This window comes from Copadichromis virginalis, linkage group LG12, assembly GCF_057382275.1.
Source record: "Copadichromis virginalis isolate Kocher_CV1m ecotype Utaka linkage group LG12, C_Virginalis_male_GT1.1, whole genome shotgun sequence".
In the NCBI taxonomy this organism is placed as follows: Eukaryota; Metazoa; Chordata; class Actinopteri; order Cichliformes; family Cichlidae; genus Copadichromis; species Copadichromis virginalis.
The window spans coordinates 2,006,924-2,029,012 of NC_140629.1; the positions used below are offsets into that span (position 1 = coordinate 2,006,924).

Below are 22,089 nucleotides of genomic sequence, written 5' to 3' on the forward strand. Positions count from 1 at the left end.
ACCGTATCTGCTGTCCATGCAACACACATGGTTTGCAGCTTTTCTTACTGCATAATTATTATTTGTGCATTAACATTTTTGAAAAGAAACTACGTGTCAAAAGATATGAATTCTACATTCAACTTTTTACTGCAATTTTGAACTACACAAAATGTCATATCTGTGTCTATTTTTTATTTTTTATTACTTACATTTTGTTAGTTTTTTATAAACTTCTTGTCCGAGTGTCTCTTTTATCCTGATCAGAGGCCGTCATTGCGCCTCCATGATGAGCTCTTGTATTTTTCTATGAATAAGAAACGAACAACTGAAGGGTTTTGAAGATGTACATGAAGTGTGCATTTAATTCTAATGGATTCTATTATTTTTTTTATTTTTTTATTTAATGAATACTGTTAACCTGCTTCAATGTGAATTCTGAACCTGCATTGTTTTAATTTCCTGTGAATCACTTTAAGTTTTGGGTTTTCTTCTGCCGATACTCTTTGATGGTAATACCAACACAGATCCCCTGACAGTTAAAATGAAGGTTCGAGTACCTATCCCTGCAACCAACACTAACTGCTGACATTTGAACGATCAGCCAGAGAAAAAGAAAATGTATTAACTGATTATCTTTAAAACCTAAGGAAGAAATAATCCACACATACTAACTGTGAGAATAAAAAAGGTGGTGAAGAAAAAATACTGAGATTTAATGATGATTTCATGAAGTGCTCAGAGACTCCATGACTGAAAATATTCCTGGACTATATGCTGTCTCTCGCTCTCTTCTCTGTCCCCTCACACCCAATCAGTAGTGTCAGATGATTGTTGAGCCTGGTTTCATCCTGTTTCTGCTGTAACAAAACTAATTTCCCACGTGTGGGTAGGGATGGGTATCGTTTAGGTTTGATCCGATACCGGTGCCAAATCGGTACTTTTGAAACAGTGCCGGTGCTTAAAGAATGGAGAACACAAAATTGGTCCTAAAACCTCTCATGTTCAGCTGTTTTTTTGTAAAAAGATAACAATGTTAGCCTTTTCTGCAGCTATGGGGCATATATGGTATCACTCTATCAAACAAGAAGACAGCCGCATGTAGCTATGATGGTGTTTGCTAGTTCACCTTACATGCATTAATGTAATAACGTGGTTAGCCTACTCAACGTAAATTACACACGAACAACATTAAGCTACTCACGCAGAGAAGAACGGCTGCTGCTGCATCATCATCCTCATCATTTCTGCTACACTGGCAGGGCTAGGGGCCAGGACTCTCCTCTTCAGGTTTTTGGGGGATGTTCTAACTCCGGGTCCGATAACAGGCACCACACCCGCAGTAGATGTGCTCGGTGTGAGGTCTCGCAGCAAGCTATCAAATACGGGGCATTTAAAAAAACGCTTTGCGTCGCCAGGTGTTTCATCAGATTTGAGGTGTTACCTCCTTTGACAGTATCACAGTATCAGCTTAAAGCACTTGTTGCTGCTGAGTTTGCATCTTTTGCTGTGAAGTACAGCCAGACTTTTGACCGCTTCGCCTTGGGCATTTTTAACCTGTAGCTCTGCTCTAAAAGAACGTACGTACCTGGCCCCGCCTACTATCCTCGGAAAAGTAAAATGATTGGCTAGAATCCAAAGTGTATCACAGCTCAGGAAAAAAAAAGCACCGAAATGTGCGCTGCTTTTCGGTCTGGTTACTACCGTTTATGTCAGAACACCGGTACCCATCCCTACGTGTGGGACTAATAAAGGTTATCTTATCTTATCTTAAAAGGGAGTTTTTCTTTCCCACTTCCAAATTCTTGCTCATAGGGGTTGTGTGACTGGTCAGATTTCTTTATTAATCTGTAGGCTCTTTACCTTACAAAGTTAGCACTGTAAATAAGATTGAATTGAATGTTGTTCTACGTAGTAAGAAATCACAGATCTGCATTAAAATGTGTTTGTTATTGTGCTTGTTTTCATTCTCTTTTGCAGTCGCCTGGTTCAGCGTCACCTTCTCCACCAGGAGCAGAGTCCTCCAGTCAGCACCTGCTACAGCACGACAGCTTTGAAACCTCTCCCACCAGTAAAGAGGTGAGGTCAACACTGGATTACTCGTTCAGTAGTCAACTCACACAGTTAACAATTAACATACTTTTGTCTTTTCATTTACAGTCCAGGAGAAGCCTTGCGTCCTTTCCCACATATGTGGAAGGTGAGTTTCAAATTGCCCCACAACTCCATGATATGAGATCATTTCATATGTCAGTCATTAATGGCCCAGACTAAGCCTGATCTATGGGAATATGACCACAGATACAAAGAAACTGATCTTTCTCTGAGGGACTCTCCTTCAGTGTTAGGGTGAGGAGCTCAGTTGTAAGCTATTCCAGCTGGGCATGTCCTACTGGGAGGAGCCCCCAGCGTAGACCCAGGACATGCTGGACAGATGTGCTGGTAACAGCTCAGTGTTTGGAGTAAGAGGGAGGTCTTCTTAGGCTGTTGCCTCAGCGACCTGACTTCAGATAAGCAGAAGAAAATGTCTGCATTATTTATTGTGTTGTTGTTTAGCTTTTATTGAAGTGGTTGTCATGAATTTTCCACGACATAATGCACAGTGCACCACACTTTTCAGTTGTGATTTATTCGTTTTTTAAATTATTTAAATGATTTTGTTATTTTGTTGTACTTTAGTAATACGTGAACATCTTCTGTAGTAACATGCCATATTGAACGCCTGCACAGTTACGCAGCATCATTCATCACTGAAGAATGCGATTCATGGTTTGAAATGCCTTCATTCGTTTTTGATATTGTCCATTAAATGGTTCTTACATTTAACTCAATATCTGAGTGTTTCTTAGTTTAGACTAGTTGGTTAGTTTTTAGTTCTTTCTGCCTCCCCTCCTCAGCACCACCGTCACCCTGTGTGACACACGGCCCGATGTTGAGCCACTCTGTCGTTCCTGCTCTGATCTTCACACAGATCAACTGGAGCAAAATTCAGCCATTATACTCATTTCAACACAACAACACATTTTCCCGTATGTATGCTGCATATACATTTGCACGCTGTAGCTCAGTCACACATGAATATCATGCGTCTTCATAATTCCAGCCTGACGTCTCAGTTACACAGGAACACTTTCACAATCACAGTGCACTCTGTATTATTTCCTTTTTAAATCATACACGTTAAAGTCACAGAGTCTCACATCTGTCTTTTACTCCCACACACAGAGAGCCAAGAACACATCATAACTCAAACTGCATTGTATTATTCATCATATTGATCCGTTTATTCGTGACTATACTTTGATTAGAATCAAGCTTGATTAACTATTAAATAACATGCAGATAAACTCTGTTTTAACATGACATCAGTTTAACCAAAAACCTGGATGTTAAGTGCTTTGATTCCACTTTTGGGCAAAGATGAGTCAAACTCTTCGATACCACAGGGGAAAAGACCAAAAGTTAAAATGCTTTGTTTTCCAGTTTTTAATAAAAATTACAACAATACTGTCACAAATAATTTGTATTAGGTGTGAAAGTGAGAGAACCCAAAGTGCAGGACAAGTCCAAAGATTTCAAAAGTCGGTAAAACAAAGGATAAAATACTCCAGGATGGTGCATCAGTGTGTGAAGAGGCATCTCTGGGAAGACTCTGGTGGCTGAAAACTTGTAGAAGATCCCTATTTTCAGATTCCTGTCCATTTCTAACACACACTTCAATAACAGTGTCATCCAAGTATTTCTGGATGTGGCAGGATTACAAATTGTACTTAAAGTCTTAAAGTGTATACAAGGCGAAAAGGAATTTTCAAGGACGTCCTTGAAAAATTAAAAACATAACTCTCATATATTCAATTAAATTTATTTATAAAGCACCAAATCACAGCAACAGTCGCCTCAAGGCTGTATTATTGTAATAATTGGGGGCGCGGTATGAAAAGAAAAAAGAACTCTTAGACACTGCTGGCATAACGGACATGTTTTTGACGGGGCGCCCACACAAACGCAAAGCAGGAGATGAAGCATCGCCAACTATGTTTCCAAACCAACTTCCTTCCACACCAAAGACTAGAAAATATGGTGAAGCAAATCTTCCCTTTGGCTTCACCTGCACAAGTGCCGAGGTAGGTCTCCCTGCAGGGTTGGGTTTCCCTGTGAGCAGCGCTGGGCTGTTTAACTCACGGACAAACAGGATCCCACATTCTTGATCTTTAGTTCACAAACACTTGTTGTAATGACTAACTACTCCTGACATGTTGGAGATGTTTGCTCTTTATACAGTAAAGTTACAGCTGGATACAAATAATATCAGGCTGATCCTGCCACGATTTGTTCAAATCACGGACAAACAGGATCCCACAGCTGTTTATGTTTTTGAACCCATTTTGCACAGAGAGGCATTTTTGAAAAATGTATTGATATCAATGTTGAACATTATTACACAGGAAAAAACAACTACATGTAAAATAATCACAGCGTGACGCCTCTGCCTTTGTAAATGGAGGGACAGTAACTGCGTGTAAAACCTGCAGACAGTCAGATTAACAGTATTTCGTCTCTATCTCCATTCTGCAGTTCATCTCATGTAAACAATAACGTGGCCACAGCGTGACGTGAAAAAGGCGCATACCTTTGACGTTGCGTGATGAACTCTGTATTCCTCGTCCACACGTAAACGCAAAAAAGGGTTTTAAAAAAGCTCAGTTTTCAGTGATTCGAAACGCCGTTTCCATGTGGACGAAACAGCTGCGTGTTCAAAAATACCCGTGTAGGTGCGGACGTAGCATAAGAGATTTAGTAGTTTATTTTCTTACCACCTGTAATTTATTGCAGTTTACTTGTATTTGCTTAATTGTTTATTAAATGTTTGAGGTGTGAAATAAACCACAATGGAGCAAAATATGTGTGTGTGTGGTTGGAGGATGTGTTTGCGTGGTGGGGGGGGGGGGGGGGGGGCGTGAACATTTTTCTTGTAAAACAAAGGGGGGCCCAGCAAAAACAGTGTGGAGCCACTGGTCTGCCACGTACCGACAGAGCAGAGCAGCTACATGAACTCTGCTCCCACAGAGGTCGATGATGTTGTTACATTTTGGAGACATGGATACTGTTGCAGTGATGAGAAAACAAATACACCCAATCAGTCTCTGTTCTCTACCACAACATTTAGCAGCAATGACTTTAAATATTTTTTCTGTATGACTTTACGACACGGTTACATCATTGTGGATCTTTAGTTCATTGTAGCTTGCTGGCATTTGCTTGTGAACAGTTCTTGAGTTGAGGTCAGGACTTTGCCCGGCCTATAGCAGCACCTTTTCTTTATCAGCCGTTCGCTGACCCTGCTTTGGCCAAGCATCAGCTATTGGACAGATCGTTTCCCGTCTGATTTCAGTATACAGAGGAGTTCATGGATGACTTAGTGACTGCAAGCTGCGTAGTTCCTATGGCTACAAATCCCAATCACCACTGTGGCTGGCAGTTAGTGACTTTATGCACTGATATGCTGTGTGTGGTTTTGCTAGATGTGACCAAACATTTCCACTTTGGTTTGTTCAGCTCTGACTGCTTCAGAGCCCCAAACTGTCAGAAGTTCTAATTTTAATGATGGGGTTACACTTGCTGTTGATCATTTAATCACGTGCGCGTCATTATCATCATCTTGCTGTACCCTGTTCATTCCTATGGAAGCAGTATGGGTGCTTAATGTTTCCTCAGGACTTTAATCCTATAAAAAGTCAAACTCAGCCTGAGGAGAAGCTGTTCCTATCTGAAGGAAAATCACTTATGTATAGCCTTTATGCGTTTTTGTGTATGTGTGTATCATGTAGTGACTCTGTGTCATACTCCAGTTCCAGGTCCCTGTGACCCAGATGACCTAATTGATGGAATCATCTTTGCAGCCAACTATCTTGGCTCCACTCAGCTGCTGTCAGATAAGACACCATCGAAGAACATCCGAATGATGCAGGCACAGGAAGCTGTCAGTCGGATTAAGGTAAAACACACATAGTTCAGGCTCAGACACACTGTAGTGTGAAGTTGTCTGCACAGAGTCCCAGACTCAGTAATTCAGTGTCTGTGTATACAAACCAGCCAAAACATCAAAACCACGAGTAACATTGTATCGACCTCGCTCCAGAACAGCTCTGACGACTTGCAGCATTGTGTATTTATAGTTCAAAACTTCAGCATGAGAAAAAAATTTATTTCCTACGTGCAGAATTTACTGCGTCCACTTTCCAGGAGCACAAAGAAGGCACCGTGCACATGAAAGTGTTGCATCGCAAGCATTGCAGCAGCTCCAAACCCCTGCATGCAACTCTTTACTCTCAAAGTCCGGTTTGTGCAAATCAAATGACTTTTGACTGTTTGAAGGGCAGAGTTGTTTATTTACAAACATTCACAGTGTTCATAGAGAGACCAGCAACAATAACATCCAGCAGTGGGGAAAATATCATTCCCTGTTTTGATAAACAGTGAAATATTTTTATAATTTATCTGTATTTGAAAAAACAAAAAATCCCTATGAAAGCTGATCAGTAATTTATTGTTTGGGCTCCGTGATTTAAAACTATGTTCTAATAACACAAGACCCAACATGAATCTGGGCAGCACCGAGCATGATGATGCAGTGTTGACTGAAGCCTGTGTCTGGGTGCATGCTCAATGTTTCAGGTAAGTAGATCCCAAAACCTTGATTCTGTTCATCTGGACCTTTGGGTCCTGTTGATGGGTAACCAGGAGGACCCAAACTGCATTAAATCAGGCTTCTTAGACAGCCGATGGCTGGACCCACAACACGCACTATTTTGAAAAGTAAAATATATAATCTGCCTTCATAAGTTCCAGTATTAAGCATCGTAACTGCTTTATAATAATAAAGCTTTAACTTAAACACCTCCCTGACAGCCTTATGGGAATTAAAAAAATAACTTATCCCATGTAAACTGATACCTGTTTGGATCAGAACATATAGAAAATACCACCTTTTCTGTCAGGGCATAGGAAGGGGATAACAAAAACCTAGAACATGTTCTTTAAGATGAAAACTTTACTTCAGTTCAAGAACTTATATCAAATTATGGAATCACAACAGGAAATGTCTTAAATATCAGAATCTGAAATCTGTCATACAGAAAAGATTTAAGCCCAAATAACTGAATCTGTGCAGATTCTGTGACCTCCGGGGGTCCAGAGCCAGCTGAGGTCAGCAACTCAAGTCAGGGGAAGCCCTGGGGAAAATCAGTCTCCCAGACTCGAAGCCAACATTAACTGTATGTGTTATTATATCCCTGGGCTCTGAAGGAGCAGGAGAAACTCCTCTACAATCCATGGAGCCAGAAAATGTGGCCTCGGGAGAAATTGATGATTTCTAACTTTATCAATCCGGAGTTAGCAGACAGTTTATAGACTCAGGAATGACTGACACACGGTTATTAAGTCCCGGCTCAGAAGGAACACAGTCTTTTTGATTCACCACATCTGGAGATGACTGCCCATGGCATGGACATCGCTTCCACCGAGAAGGAGGGGCTGGAGAGGCAGGGGAAACTGATGGTGATGTGGAGAAGTTCTGATGTGGCTGCGCCCCAGTGCTTTATAAAAAGCCTGTGCTGGTGTGTAAACAGTCATTATCACTCACCACTTGAAATTGCTCAGCAAGCGAGGGGTGACGGCAGCGTGAAGGCTGTTTTCTCCGGAAAGAGGGAGGATCCTGCGAATCGCCTGATTCGTCCTCCTGCAGGCTGGGCAGGTGAGCGGTTGCAGTTGGGGGGTGGAGATGCAGTGTATTAAGAAGAAAGTCCTGTATAAGCAGGTGAAGAGAATTCAGTAGCCAGGGGAGACCAGAAACCAGTCGCTGTAGCCGGCTAGCTAGAGCGCGACGATACTCCTCCTCAGGAAAATCCAGCCACTGGTTGCATAGCTGATCCACGTCTGATCCAGCTCTTCAGACGGCGCGAGTGCTGCTGGGTCCATTGTGTGGTTGCGTCGTTCTGTCATGAAACGGCTGTGGCAGGCAGGATGTAGGACCCAAAATGCAGGACACACTGTCCACAGACAGAGGAATAAACTCAAGGAGGCTGCTTTATTGCAGTGGCAAAACATGCACAAAAAATACTTGCAAAACCAAAAACTAGGAACTGGGAACTAAATGCAAAACACTGCAAAACCAAGAAACTAGGGCCGGCGATCTCAGGGGGAACCACACACAGCATGAGGGGACGATGCGACACTGACTGAGAGAAACACACAGCTAAAACACACAGAGGGATGACGAGGGAACGGGACACAGGAGGAGAGCACAGCTGGGAGTAATCACACACAATAAGACCAGGGGAAGCCAAACTAGACACACTGACATGAGACACAGACTTACAAAGTAAAACAGGAAACACAAGACATAGACGCAGACAGCTGACAGGGGAGACAGAGCAACCATGGAACACAGTGGGAAAGAGGACTCGAATGCAGGCATTTACTGGAGTTGTGAGGGAGGTTTATTGCAAAAGGCAAACACAAGAAGTTCACAGACAGTTTCCAGGAGACAAACACAGATGGACCAGTAACGAGCACATGAAATACACACAGAGGGACACTGGGAAATCACACACAGCTGTGAGACACAGCTGGACCTGATTAACCTGACGACACAGAGGAAACACTAACACCAGGGACCAACAGGGGGAGCACCAGCCCAGAATCCCAGAACCAGAACACAAATCATCCCAAAGCTAGAACATGAGTCCACAAATGATAATAATAATAATAATAATACACCAAACCCCAAATCACTGCGTCCACAGACTCAGGGCGAGAATACAAAGAACACTAACACAGAAACCAAAAGACTAGAAATGATAAATACTGACAAAATCAAAGTTCAGTAATAATGCAAAACTCAAACTGACTGACCCAGGACTGTGACGGTATGAGTGTTAGAGCTAAAAACATTTATAGTTTTCAGTTGGGTTATGCTTTAAAGAAACTGATCAACTTTAAACCAATGGGGAATAAGCAAATGCTGAGTGCATGCAGTTAAAACCACTCTGCAGGTGAGAGAATGAATTTTATAACTGCTAGAAGTTGATTTGGTCAAACAGGCTTAAATAATATTACCACACATGACTGATTGAATGATTGGGCTGCTGAAATAAATGGGCTGATTAGTCTGAGAATGTGAGCTCGTTAACAGGGACTGTCAGTATGATCTGAAATATATGGAGTCTGGATTTAGTGCTAACAAAAGAAAATTTCAGCTAAAAGTAAGATGATTGCAAAACAGCAAGAGATAAGAGGTTCGTCATAGCCGAGTGCTCGGGGTAAAATGAAGGGACTGCAACAACTCGTCCCCATTCCCTTCATTTTACCCTTGACATCTTAAACTGGACTTTACCTTTCTGATTCTTCGACACTTGTGCGAATATTAAAGACACAAACGGGAGAAATTTGCGTGCTGTTGCTGAAGCAGGCTATCGCCTGCTCCCGGTGGCAAAACTGGCTGATGGGAGCATGTTAAGGTTTGCAGATGAGAGAATGGAAACAAGCTCCTGTGCAACTGCCCAGCGCTAAAGCCAGAGCTAGATTGCCCTTGCTGACAAGAGAACTGCTTTTGCTGTGGCTTTTATATGAGTGTTTCCAGGACGGTGATGATGGCAGGACTGTAGATTAGGCTGCAAGCATTTGAAGTGATTGATAAGCAACTAATAGCATGGATGTGACAAAGACATGGACATGACTGCACAAAGACATCTGCAAAGGAGAATGACAGACGTGCAGTAAGATTTAACCTCGGCTCCCCGCTCTATGTCAAGTGATGGGGGTACGTGGCGGGGTGTGGTTTATGGCTCGACTGCAGGGGAGGGGTTGAGCAGCGGGTTCGGGGTGTGGTGTCAGGGGAGGCTGATCTCCATCATCTCATCATGTCTCCACTGTTTGAGTTGGGTGCTGGGATCTTACAGGGAGAAGAGTGGACAGAGCAAGTGACGGAGTGTGAGCCCGCCAAAGTGGCTCAAGAGCTGCTCGACTACTGGTGCACACAAAAGGCACTATAAATAAAGCACTGTGGGCTGTGGAAGTTCACACTACATGAGGTGTATTATTTACTATCAGTGTTGGGAAGGTTACTTTTAAAATGTATTCCATTACAGAATACAGAATACATGCCCCAAAATGTATTCTGTAACGTATTCCGTTACGTTACTCAATGACAGTAACGTATTCTGAATACTTTGGATTACTTAATATATTATCGTGCTTTTTACAACTACATGAATGTACTATTGCTGTGATTTATTACTGTTACTGAAGGTCCGCGACTCCGAACTGTAGTAAAGGGACCTCTGACTAATACGGCGGGGTCCCTGTCGGCTCATAGCTGAAAAATAGCTTTACTTTGTTGTGTGGGTCAACTTTTCTTGCGAGAGACAGAGAGAGGCGTTGAAAGGCTGCTCCAACGGAACTTATTGTTTCAGAGGAAAACAGGAACACGGTGTACAGTCGAGTCTTAATAGCTTACTTACAGCTGGGCTCGTCAGGCACTCTTCTTGGCTGCAGTGGTTATTATTATATTTACATGCTTCCAGCTCCCGTTTCTGCTCGATGACAACTCGTACCTTTCCACTCCCCTTTTTCTCCCTCCTCGCTCACAGACACATAACGTGTATGGCAGTCCATTCTCCCAGCAGCACGGACTACACTGCCCATGATGCTACATTCTTTAGAGCTATGCTTGTAGCATTCTGCCTGTTAGCTTAGCACAACAACAACAACGAAAAGGCGCTCTCTCACCCAGGAAACACACAGTCGCAGAGAGAGAGAGAGAGCGTCGCCCTGTAACCATGGCAACCGTAACGCTGCCGCCTGGAACAGCAGAACGTAGCTGTCAAACAAAACCCAAACAGTCCTGACCCGCAACAATATGAAACAGGAAAGTACCGCAGTGTAATCCATTTATTTCAACAAAGTAACTGTATTCTGAATACCACCTTTTTAAACGGTAACTGTAACGGAATACAGTTACTCATATTTTGTATTTTAAATACGTAACAGCGGCACATGTATTCCGTTACTCCCCAATACTGTTTACTATATACAGGGAATAAATATTATGCATCCAATTCATTATCCACAAATAAACAGTAAAATCTCCATATGGATATTTTCCATTGCACATGGTTAGCATGCATTGGGAAATCTAGGGAACCGACTGCATTAAATCAATTTTACTGTGCTGCTTACAAGCCTGGGTGACTTAGACAAGCCTTGTTTGTTAATCATTAATATTCTGTATATATATATAGAGGTTGTTGAAAGGCTGGAGCATTAGCCTTTTGGCGCACCATTGACAGTTATTTAATACACAAATCCATGTTTTACTGTATATTGACCTAACCCGTGATTGTCCTGTGTGCTTTATTCCATGCTTGGCAGATGGCTCAGAAATTGGCCCAGAACAAGAAGAAGGTGCAGTACCTACATGTCTGTCTTATCCTTATCACTGCTGAGTGCAGCTTTTCATGTGTTTTACTCTCTGTCCTGTTCAGTGTCTATATGATTATCGTTGTCCTTTGATACTTTTAAAATGTCATTCTGATGAATTATCGTTTTGCTGAACCTAAATGCCAACGTTGCATGTCTTATGTTGGACATTGGACACGTTGGACTGTCTATGTAACCTGGAAAATCTCATTCTTGGTAAAATAGAAAAGTTTTTGTCATGTAAGAAATCCATGTGTTCGATGCAGGTAACAGTCTGAATCTTCTGACACGTTTGGGGTTTGTGGGGTTTGGCCTTGTAAGCCCTGTTATTAGTTAGTTATTATTTATCCAGAGAGAGACCTGGCATCATGGCAGCTAAAGAGCACGTGGCCACAACTATGATCTGTGGTATGTGCTCTGTGTCTCTTTTTAGGAATCAACAACCTGACTGCAGGTCGCACAATAGATGACCTGCATAATGTTGAATTAGAAACATTATAATTTAACATTTGGTCCCAGTCTTTGTCCTGAACGGAGCATATATTGAATGTACTTAACATTAGACAGCAACAGTATTGCCTCATGCCTCATTCACACCCATTCATACAAGCACTTTCTTCTATACTTCAGTGCTGCTTGGCTAACATTCACACTCCGATGGATGCATAGTCGAGACCACGGTTTCCCAGAGGTGTAGGAATGCGACTTTGGCAGGAATGAACTGCACTGAGTAGGTTACAGGGAGAGAAACCTTTGACGAGCAGAAACCTCTCACCTGCAGTGCAGCTCAGCTCTGACTTGGGATGATCGTGTTTCTGGATGAAAGTGTGGAGAGCTTTAACTCCACTGGCTCTCGTTTTGTTCCCAGATGCCTCTCGCATGATGAATGTGGTAACGCTTTGGTCATCATGTAGTGCATACACGAGGATTTCATTCTCTGGGTCACTTGATGTAGATACCCATACTGGGACAACTGTAGAGGAGTACATGGTGTCCATGCACTGATCTGTTTGATGTAGCTTCATTTGTTCCTTCCGTTGACTCAGCGTTTTTTGAGTTTTTACACTCTCCCCATGCTCGTCACTGCACTCTCTCTCTTCCTTTTTGTGATCTTCCTGTAAAACTTTGGGTGTTTTCCTAAACATGTTTCACAAAGACTTCTTCTTTTGCAGCTTTTTGACTGATGTCCTGGTTAAAAACATCCAAAGCACTTTTTCTTTTTTTTGGACAAATATTTGACGTCTCGAACTGTTTTTTCCTTGAATTTCAACATGTCTGAAAACCACTGTATCTTCACAGAAGGTTCACCTCTTGATTTCCGTTTTCTCTTCAGAGTTCAGAACCTTCTGTGTCTTGCAAAGAAGTGTTTAGCTTTATTTCTGCAAGTCCACTTTCTATTTTTTACTGTCTGTTAATGGATTCATTGTTCTTTTAGAAGTGCTTTTATGATTCTTTTTATTGTTCATTAAAATAGCAAATAACAAATGAACTTAGACATTAAGTAGATGAGTAAAGGTAGCAAAGAAGGCGAGACTTGGTGGTGGAAGGAGGAAGTACTGGAAAGTATTTAGAGGACGAGGCTGACAAAGATGAATAGTCAGGAGTAGTTAGAGTCTAGAATAAAGACAAAGGAGGCAAAAGCACTAGAAAAGGCTTATCATGAATGTGAGACTAGACGGTGTGGAGGGCAACATGAAGTATCAACTTGCTTGAGAACATCAGTTTAATTTAAGTTGATGATGCTGATTAGATTCACTCACTCAAAAATGACTTGTGTCAGTTGGCTTGACAGAAAGATTTAGGTCCAAATGATGTGCAGCAGGAGGATTAAGGATAGGAATAAAAATGTAGTAACTCCAGCAAACAACAGTTCATCATCCACAAATAGAAAAAAACTCCATGAGCACATCATGCAGGAGGGCACAAAAACCCAAAACAGCATTCAACAGCATGAGACTGTGCGCCGTGATATTCATGGGAGAATTTCAAGAAGAAACCACTGCAAACTGCAGGCATTGTTGGTGTGAAAGCCTCTGGATTCTTTGCTGCTTTAGGACCCGGATGACTTGCAGTAATTGATGGAACCATGAATTCTGCCCTGTTAACAGAATGAAAATGTCCAGCCAAGAGTTTGTGAGCTCAGGTGGAGCAACGATCACAAGACAATGAACCAAAATACACCAAGAAGAAGAGATGCTTTGGTCTGACTTTAAACAGGCTTTTCATGCTCAGAAACCAAATAAAGATGCAAAGAAGGCTGGGCCAATCTTTGCGTGATACAAAAGACATGCTGTAAATGCTTGATTGCAGTTCTTGCTGCTGTGGATGGAACAACAGTTATTAGATTTAAGGGAAAATGACTTTTCCACATAGGACCAGACCTGGATTACTTCATGATCTTAAAGGAAACATCATTTAAAAACTGCATTTTGCATTTATGTTGTTTATCACTGGTTAAAATTAACATTTTATCGATAAAACATAAATAAAACAAATAATATTCAAAAACCAAAAAATCATGAAGGGGCAAATATTTTTGGCAGCACAGTATATGCCCTCGTTTTTTCTTAGATGGGACAAAATAACTCATGTGATTTGTTGTAGTTTGTAGTTTGTGGAGTTTAATTATACTGCAGGATGAGCACAGGCTTATTTATTAATTTCATGTAATAAAATCAGTGAGATTTGGCAAGTGCAGGAACCTAATTTGTGTCGTGAAACTAAAACGATTAATAAATATTAATGATTGCTCAGTTTTGTCATGGTTCGGGGTCCTTTTGAAGCGTTTTGAGTCCCTTGTGTTTCTGTTGTGTTATGGTCCATTATTCTTAGTGGTATCCTGAGTTTATTCTGTGTTAACCTTTGTACATTTAGGCTCCCTCGCGTTCCCTCGCGTCTGCCTCTCCTGCATCATGTGTCCTTTTTTATTGTGAAGGTCCCGTGTTTTCATGTTCACTCTGTTCAGTCTGGCTTCCCCTGTCTTGTTATGATTATTCGTGTCAGCTGTGTTGCCCGTGTGCTCCCACGTCCCTCGTTATCTGTGTATTTATGTCAGCGTCTCCCTCAGTCACGTGTTGCTCCGTGTCCCTCGTGGCTCTCCGTGTTTCCTGGACCGTATTATTGTTAGAATTTCCCGGTTTAGTTTTGTATTGGTTTGCATTCAGCAATAAAGCTGTGTTACTTTGCGTTCACGTTTTCTTCTGTGAGTTAGTGTTTGGGTCCTATTCCTGCCTGCACACAGCCGGTTTGTGACCAGTTTAAACCCAGAACTTAAGGCAGTGCACTTCTCTGCTTTTACTGACCACTTTAGCTGTTTGGTCATGTTTGCCTAATCGCGTGTGCTGTACTGGTTTTGAGACATGTCACCGTGTCTAATGCTGCTTTCTGACTGTGTTTGTGCAGGAACCTGAGGGTGAGCCTCAGCCTCTCACAGAGGTGGATCTTTTCATCTCTACCCAGAGAATAAAAGTGCTCAACGCTGACTCTCAGGTACCCACTCACACTGCAGGCACACGTTTCCCTTTCATCTATATTACCGTTTAATTTTTTGCATATTCTGCAGTTTGTGTAGTGTTGTGGTAACATCTGTGTTAACATCAGATTAATGGTCCGTATGTTAGATCATTGGTAATAATGTTCTCTGAACAGATGAATCAAAGATGTGGTTGTTTTGCAACAGTTGACATGTTTGGCGCCTCATATTACTGTGATGCATAACAGTGGACAAAGCAAGAAGCTCATGTATATCGTTTATCTATCATTTTTATATGGTTTGCAAACGTTACCTCACTTTCCTACACCCACTGTTTATGGGGTTTAAATGCAATAACATATATTGTTAGATTCTAAAGTACTTACAACAAATGCAGAAAATCTGCGTCTTGTACACATGAGGAGGGCTGTAAATGTTTCTATGCCTTTAAGGAAACTATGATGGACCACCCTTTGCGGACTATCTCCTACATTGCTGACATTGGCAACATAGTGGTTCTGATGGCCCGGCGCAGGATGCCTCGCACTGATTCTGAGGAGAACGTGGAAACGTCAGAGCCAAGTCAAGACAGCAAGCGCCAGTATAAGATGATCTGCCATGTGTTTGAGTCTGAGGATGTGAGTCCAACAACATACTTCTGTCTTTGAAAACTTTTTTTCCAATATCTTCTAACTCTGCCATGTCCTCTAGGCCCAGTTAATTGCCCAGTCGATTGGACAGGCCTTTAGTGTGGCCTATCAAGAATTCTTACGGGCCAATGGCATTAACCCTGAGGACCTCAGCCAAAAGGAATACAGTGACCTGCTGAACACTCAGGACATGTACAATGATGACCTCGTGCACTTCTCCAAATCTGAGAACTGCAAAAATGTGAGAGGGCTGCATGTATTTTCAAACATTTCTGGTTTCATAACAGTATTTTTTATTCTGCTTTCCATCCACAGGTTGGCATAATCACGTCTGTACTGCTGAATATGTAGTAGAGATTAGAATGACAAATTAATATGGCATCCTTTTTTCATGATAGTTCAGACAAATGAATTCCAATGAAACGTAATTTAAAATGATTTGTTTTTGTTTCTCTCTGCCTGTCGACTGCCTGCTGTGACCACAGGTGTTTGTAGAGAAAGCTAAGGGGGAGATTCTGGGCGTGGTCATCGTGGAGAGTGGATGGGGCTCCATCCTACCTACAGTCATTATTGCCAACATGATGCATGCTGGGCCAGCTGAGAGGTCTGGCAGACTGAACATAGGAGACCAGATCATGTCAATCAATGGAACCAGTTTGGTGGGACTGCCACTGTCCACCTGCCAAAGCATTATAAAGGTATGTATGGTATGTGCACCCATTGGTGGAGGCTCATTTCCAGCTCTCCAATCTCATTTGGCTTCATGCTCAGCACTCTGTGCACCATTCAGTCTCTCCATCTCCACACTTCCTCCACTCATGTGTAATTCCATGAGATACAACAACCCATCCCCTACCTGAGCGTGTTCTCCACCCACTGCTTGCTAAGAATCTTTGCCTCAAAAACAGAGGTGTTAATTCCCATCTCCCTGCACTGAATTTGGCTGCAGATAAGCTGAAGGTCACCAAATGATAAGACCAGCAGGACCACATCATTTGCAAAGAAAAGTAAGATCCTGAAGCCACAGAAACAGAAATCTCCTCATTCTTGGCTGCTTTCTATTATATTCTCCATTAAAATTATGAACAGAATTGGCGACAAAATACAACCTTGGCATTCACAGGGAAAGAGTCTGACTCTAGCAAAGCAACCATGCTGATGTTACAGCTGTACAGGGACCAAATAGTCTGAAGCAACAGGATTTATAATCTATGCTCCCAAACTAACCACAGAACATTCCAGCAACATGATTATGAGTCTGCACCAAGACCACAGAGCACGTACAGACCAGTTGTGCAAGTGTCCCAGGACTAGACAGAAGTTGCTCCTTCTGAACTGAGTTTTGACAAAGGGACACATTCTCCCCTATGAAGGGCATAGGCCTTCATAGGAAGACTGAGTATGATCTGCTGAAGTTAGAGCAAGCATTTCATATCTAAGAGAGACCATCTCCACATCTGCCAGTCCAGAGGAACTACCCCCAATTTGGGGCAGAGGTGTATCCAGTACAACTTCACAGCATTCAGAGCTTTCCTGGAACTTAGGGGTCTAATACCTGGCGACACGTAAAAGCTGCAATGACGTCTGTTGAAGCAGCTTATCTTTACAAATGTTGGGATTTATCTTGTGCTTGAAGATGCTCTTTGGATTCAAAGTTCTCTCCCGGTTTCATTGGTCAGATGAACTTGTTTAGTTGTGTTTCTTACCTGCTAATTACATTCACAGTAGTGAGTCACTGTGATGCTAGAGACTCGCTAGCTTAGCTTGTAGCCGACTTACTTGCAGCATTAGCCTCTTCAGCGGTCCCTTGACATTGTGTCAGATGTTTAGTTACTCCTCAGCCTCATTTAGTAATAACTATATTTGTAATGAATGTAACCTGTTTACAGTTCTAGAGGCAAGGATCACAGAATTGGAGAGTCAGCTTCACACCTATGAAAAACCTACAGCTAGCAAGGGCCCTGTAGTCGGTGCAGCTGAAGGTAGAGCATCAATACAACATTGGACTGAGCAGCTCTCGTTTCTATAAATCTGATCAAATTTATTAAAACGTGACTATCCACAGTTGGGACCAGGAGTTCCAGTCTTACACACCTCTTTGCAGCTTCTCTTGTTATGTCCATAAAACCCCATCCTCTGAGAGACCATGTCAGCTCCCAGACCACCAAAAAACAAACCTAACATAAAAAATCACACAGAAGGAACTATATAGTATCTACCACCAGAGATGGGCAGTAACGCGTTACTGTAATCTGATTACTTTTTTCAGGCAACGAGTAAAGTAAGGGATTACTATTGCAAAAACGGTAATTAGATTACCGTTACTTTCCCGTAGGAACGCTGTGTTACTACGTTGCTAAAACCGTGATTTTTTTTGCGAGTGTCTCATGACAGTGACGTAAGCGAGTGCGACGTTCGTGACAACAGCTGTGTGCAGATCAACAATGGATCATATATCGAGTGCGGGAGAGAGTATGAGCGTGCAGCGTTTAAAGCGTGGAAGTACTGACCTTACTTTGAGTTTGATTCCATAAAAAGTGACAAAAACATTAGTGTCCGCTGTGCGTGGGAAGAAAACTTCTTTTTACAGCAAAAAAACCCCCTAAACTTCCAAACAAGCACCGAGTAGCTACGACGTGATGGGAAACTCACAGAGAAACTCACGGATTCTTCCACTGACCGCGGCACACCTGCACCAGGGTAAACCTCCGCCTGCCCCACTCCTGCTTTACAGGTGAAAATAGAGCAACAGGACCGCTGAGTCTTTGACTTTATTTATTTTCTGCTGTGTTTTACTTGCATCTATTTGAAAGACTGAGTGTAAACACAAAAAAACAAAACATTTTATGTGCTGGAATGTGTAGAAAATAGGTTTAAATATTAAACAAATTTCTTCCAGTCAGAGAATGTTGCATATAATTACATTTTTGCTTGATGCATAAAGTTAAAAGATTAAAACTAATAAAACAAGTTTTAAAAAGAGACTTTTCCATTTGATTACATTTTGTATGATGGATTATGCAGAAAAAGTAGAATTGGGCTGAAAGATCTATCACTTTATCACCTATTCAGGTTGTAAATCGTGTTTTTAAAAAGTAACTAAGTAATTAATTACTTTTGAAAATAAGTAATCAGTAAAGTAACAGGATTACTTTTGGGGGGGAGTAATCGGTAATTAGTTACTGATTACTTTTTTCAAGTAACTTGACCAACACTGTCTACCACTGCACCAAAGAGTAAAACAGTGAAATGGGGATTAGCTCCTTCTCTTCTAAGTCCCTGGACATAAATTAATAATTGATAAACAAATGGATTCTCTGCCTTACAGAAACTGGGTTACAGCAGGATGATTATGTTAATTTAAATGAATCAACACCGCTGAGTCATAGGAATAGTCTCCTTAAAGCACAGGCCGAGGAGAAGGTGTCGAGGCAGCAATCTTTCACTCCAGCTTATTAATCAACCGAAGACTCAGACAGAGTTTTAATTTATTTGAAAACCTAAGCTTTGTCCATGATTTATACCCCAGCTGTTTTGGAGTAGATCACCTTAGAGATGCTTTGTGTGACCCATGCATTAACTGCAGCATTTTGATACTTTCAGTGAGAAATGGGAGGCTGTGTCAGGTGGAAACCCTACTCTAAAACAGTAGGCCTTCCACCTCCTGCACCTCCCTCCTCCATCACCTGCCTTTCTGGGAGAGCTGCTGGACTGATCCTGTAGCTTTTTCCCTTCAGAAAGTGGGGAACTGTGGTGAAGGGCAACGGAGAAGCTGCAAAACCAAACAAATTGTGTGTCATAAATAAAAAGGACATAAAAGCAGCCAGTGTGTCACGGTCCTTTCACACATAGGTTTTAAAAATGATGTCCCAGGGTCATAGGCTGCAGTTTTGCTGCCGGCCTTCACCCTTTTCAGGGATCATAGTGACTTCTCACAGACTTTGTGATGGTTTTACTGACAATCTGAAGGGATGTAGTAATAGCCCATTAATAGGCAGATAGACAGGATGAGTTTGAGCTGTCTTACAAGCCTTATTGTGCACATCTAATAATGTACAATATACACTATCATCGAAAAGTTTGGGCACACCTTCTCATTTAGTGATTTGTCTTTATTTTCATGACTATTTCCATTGTAGATTCTCATTGAAGGCATCGACACTATGAATGAACACATGTGGAATTATGTAGTAAACAAAAAAGTGTGAAATATCTCAAAACATGTTTGATATTTTAGATTCTTCTAAACATCCACCCTTTGCTTTGATTCCTGCTTTGCTCACTCTTGGCGTTCTCTCTCTGAGCTTCATGAGGTCGTCGCCTGAAATTGTTTCCAACAGTCTTGAAGGAGTTCAGAGATGCTGAGCACTTGTTGGGCCTTTGGCCTTCACTCTGAGCTCCATCTCATCACAAACCATCTCCACTGGGTTTAGGTCAGGTGACTGTGGAGGCCAGATCACCTGGTCAGCACTCCATCACTCTCCTTCTTGGTCAGATAGGTCTTACACAGCCTGGAGGTGTGTTTGGACTCATTGTGCTGTTGAAAAATAAACTAAATGCAAACCTGATGGGATGACATGTTGCTGCAGCATGCTGTGGTAGGCATGCTGTTAACTTGTTATTTCTGAGGCTGACTTGAATGAATGTATCCTCCAGTGTCATGAAAAATACCGGTGGACTCAGAGAGCAGAACGCACAGAGGCACAGAGTTGAAACAATTTGTTTACAGTGAAGGGGATGAATTTTCAGGGTCACTGTATATACAATAAAATGTGAATGTGGAGCCGGGATGTGCAGGTGAGGAGACGCACACCGGTAGCGCACTCGATCTGAGTGGAACAGGAGAATTAGGAGGGTCTTGCCCGAAACTGAGAAAAGCATAAAAGAGACTTTACCGAGAGTTGGAGAGCTTACTTGGTACTGTTTGCCAAAAACCTCCAGAAGGGAAACAAACCAAACGAGGCGACCCGGAGAAACAGACAGATGAAAATCCTGGTGAGGAAACAAAACTCGGTACAGTCACCAGCGAAAATAATCCACAGGCTCCAGTAGGCAGGCTGGCAGATTTACAGGCACTCCAGAAAAGTCGATACTCCGACACTAGTCGTCTGTCGGGCAGCTCCTAAAGATCGCTTCAGAAGACAGTGTCTGAAGGGTAACAGGTGTGCCAGGTTCTTTGAGACATGTGAGACATGTGAGACAGTTTTAACGTAGCGCTTGATGGTTTTTGTGACTGCACTCAGGGACACATTCAAGGTTTTATCAATTTCCCAGACTGACTGACCTTCAGTTCTTAAAGTAATGATGGGCTGTTGTTTCTCTTTACTTAGCTGATTGGTTCTTGCCATAATGTGAATTCTAACAGTTGTCAAATAGGGCTGTCAGCTGTGCACCAACCTGACTGCTGCACAACACAACTGATGGTCCCAACATCATTAAGAAGGCAATAAATTCACAAATGAACCTTGACAAGGGGGCTACTTTCAGAAATCTAAAATATAAGACATATTTAGAATTATTATTAATTATCTCTTTGCTACATAATTCCATATATCTTGCTTCAAATACTTGATGCCTTCAGTTTGTATCTACAATGTAGAAAGTAGTAAAAATAAAGAGAAAACATTAAAAAAAATTTATATATATATATATATATATATATATATATATATATATATATATATTAGTGTGTGTATATGTAAAACTACCAGTGCAGGACTCTGTGTTGTGTGATCGAACACAAGCGTTCACTTTGTGGCTTGGACCGCACCATTTACACACTGGGCCATAAACCACTCCGAGTCTGCTGCTGGGCCTTGCAAAGCAAACACAGTAAACACTGAGCCAAGATGGTGCCTGGACGAATGAGAAGCTTGAACTACGGTGTCCTGTATGGGACAAATGCTCGAAATCGCTGCCTTTTTCCCATTATTTAAGCTGCCCTGCAGTGACCACTGCATAGGAGAGCGCTTGCTACCACATATATGTGTGTGTGTGTGTGTGCATATTATGTATAATATGTATGCACACATTATTTGCTGCTGAATTTAATTCATCCCAATACTTGCTCTTTCCTGCTTCTCTTTCCTGTAGGGTCTGAAGAACCAGTCTCATATCAAGCTGAATATTGTGAGATGTCCCCCAGTGACTACTGTACTCATCAGACGGCCAGACCTGCGCTACCAGCTGGGTTTCAGTGTCCAGAATGGCATTGTGAGTAGTGTCTGCTCTGTTACATGATAACTGCAATTTTGTTACATTTCTTGAGTGATTTTATTTGTTATTTTTAAAGAAAAAGTGACATCTCTTCAACAGATTTGCAGCCTAATGCGTGGGGGCATTGCCGAACGGGGCGGGGTCAGAGTTGGTCACCGCATCATCGAGATCAACAGCCAGAGTGTGGTGGCCACGCCCCATGAAAAAATTGTCCACATCCTGTCCAGTGCTGTGGGAGAGGTAAGACATTGCATCACATTATACATAACAAGGAAATCAGGATCTTTCGATGCA

General features: G+C 42.0%; 1 protein-coding gene across 1 annotated transcript in view; it reads left to right on the top strand.

The window, feature by feature from the left end:
• apba1a (amyloid beta (A4) precursor protein-binding, family A, member 1a) overlaps positions 1–22,089 on the top strand; it is a 46,796-nt gene that overhangs the window by 12,288 nt on the left and 12,419 nt on the right. Inside the window, exons 3-12 of the mRNA XM_085474320.1 lie at positions 1,960–2,058; positions 2,140–2,179; positions 5,829–5,974; positions 11,410–11,442; positions 14,860–14,946; positions 15,382–15,567; positions 15,641–15,820; positions 16,065–16,277; positions 21,673–21,792; positions 21,895–22,035. Coding sequence (XP_085330446.1) covers positions 1,960–2,058; positions 2,140–2,179; positions 5,829–5,974; positions 11,410–11,442; positions 14,860–14,946; positions 15,382–15,567; positions 15,641–15,820; positions 16,065–16,277; positions 21,673–21,792; positions 21,895–22,035 — 1,245 coding nt within the window. The remainder of the gene's footprint in view (positions 1–1,959; positions 2,059–2,139; positions 2,180–5,828; positions 5,975–11,409; positions 11,443–14,859; positions 14,947–15,381; positions 15,568–15,640; positions 15,821–16,064; positions 16,278–21,672; positions 21,793–21,894; positions 22,036–22,089) is intronic.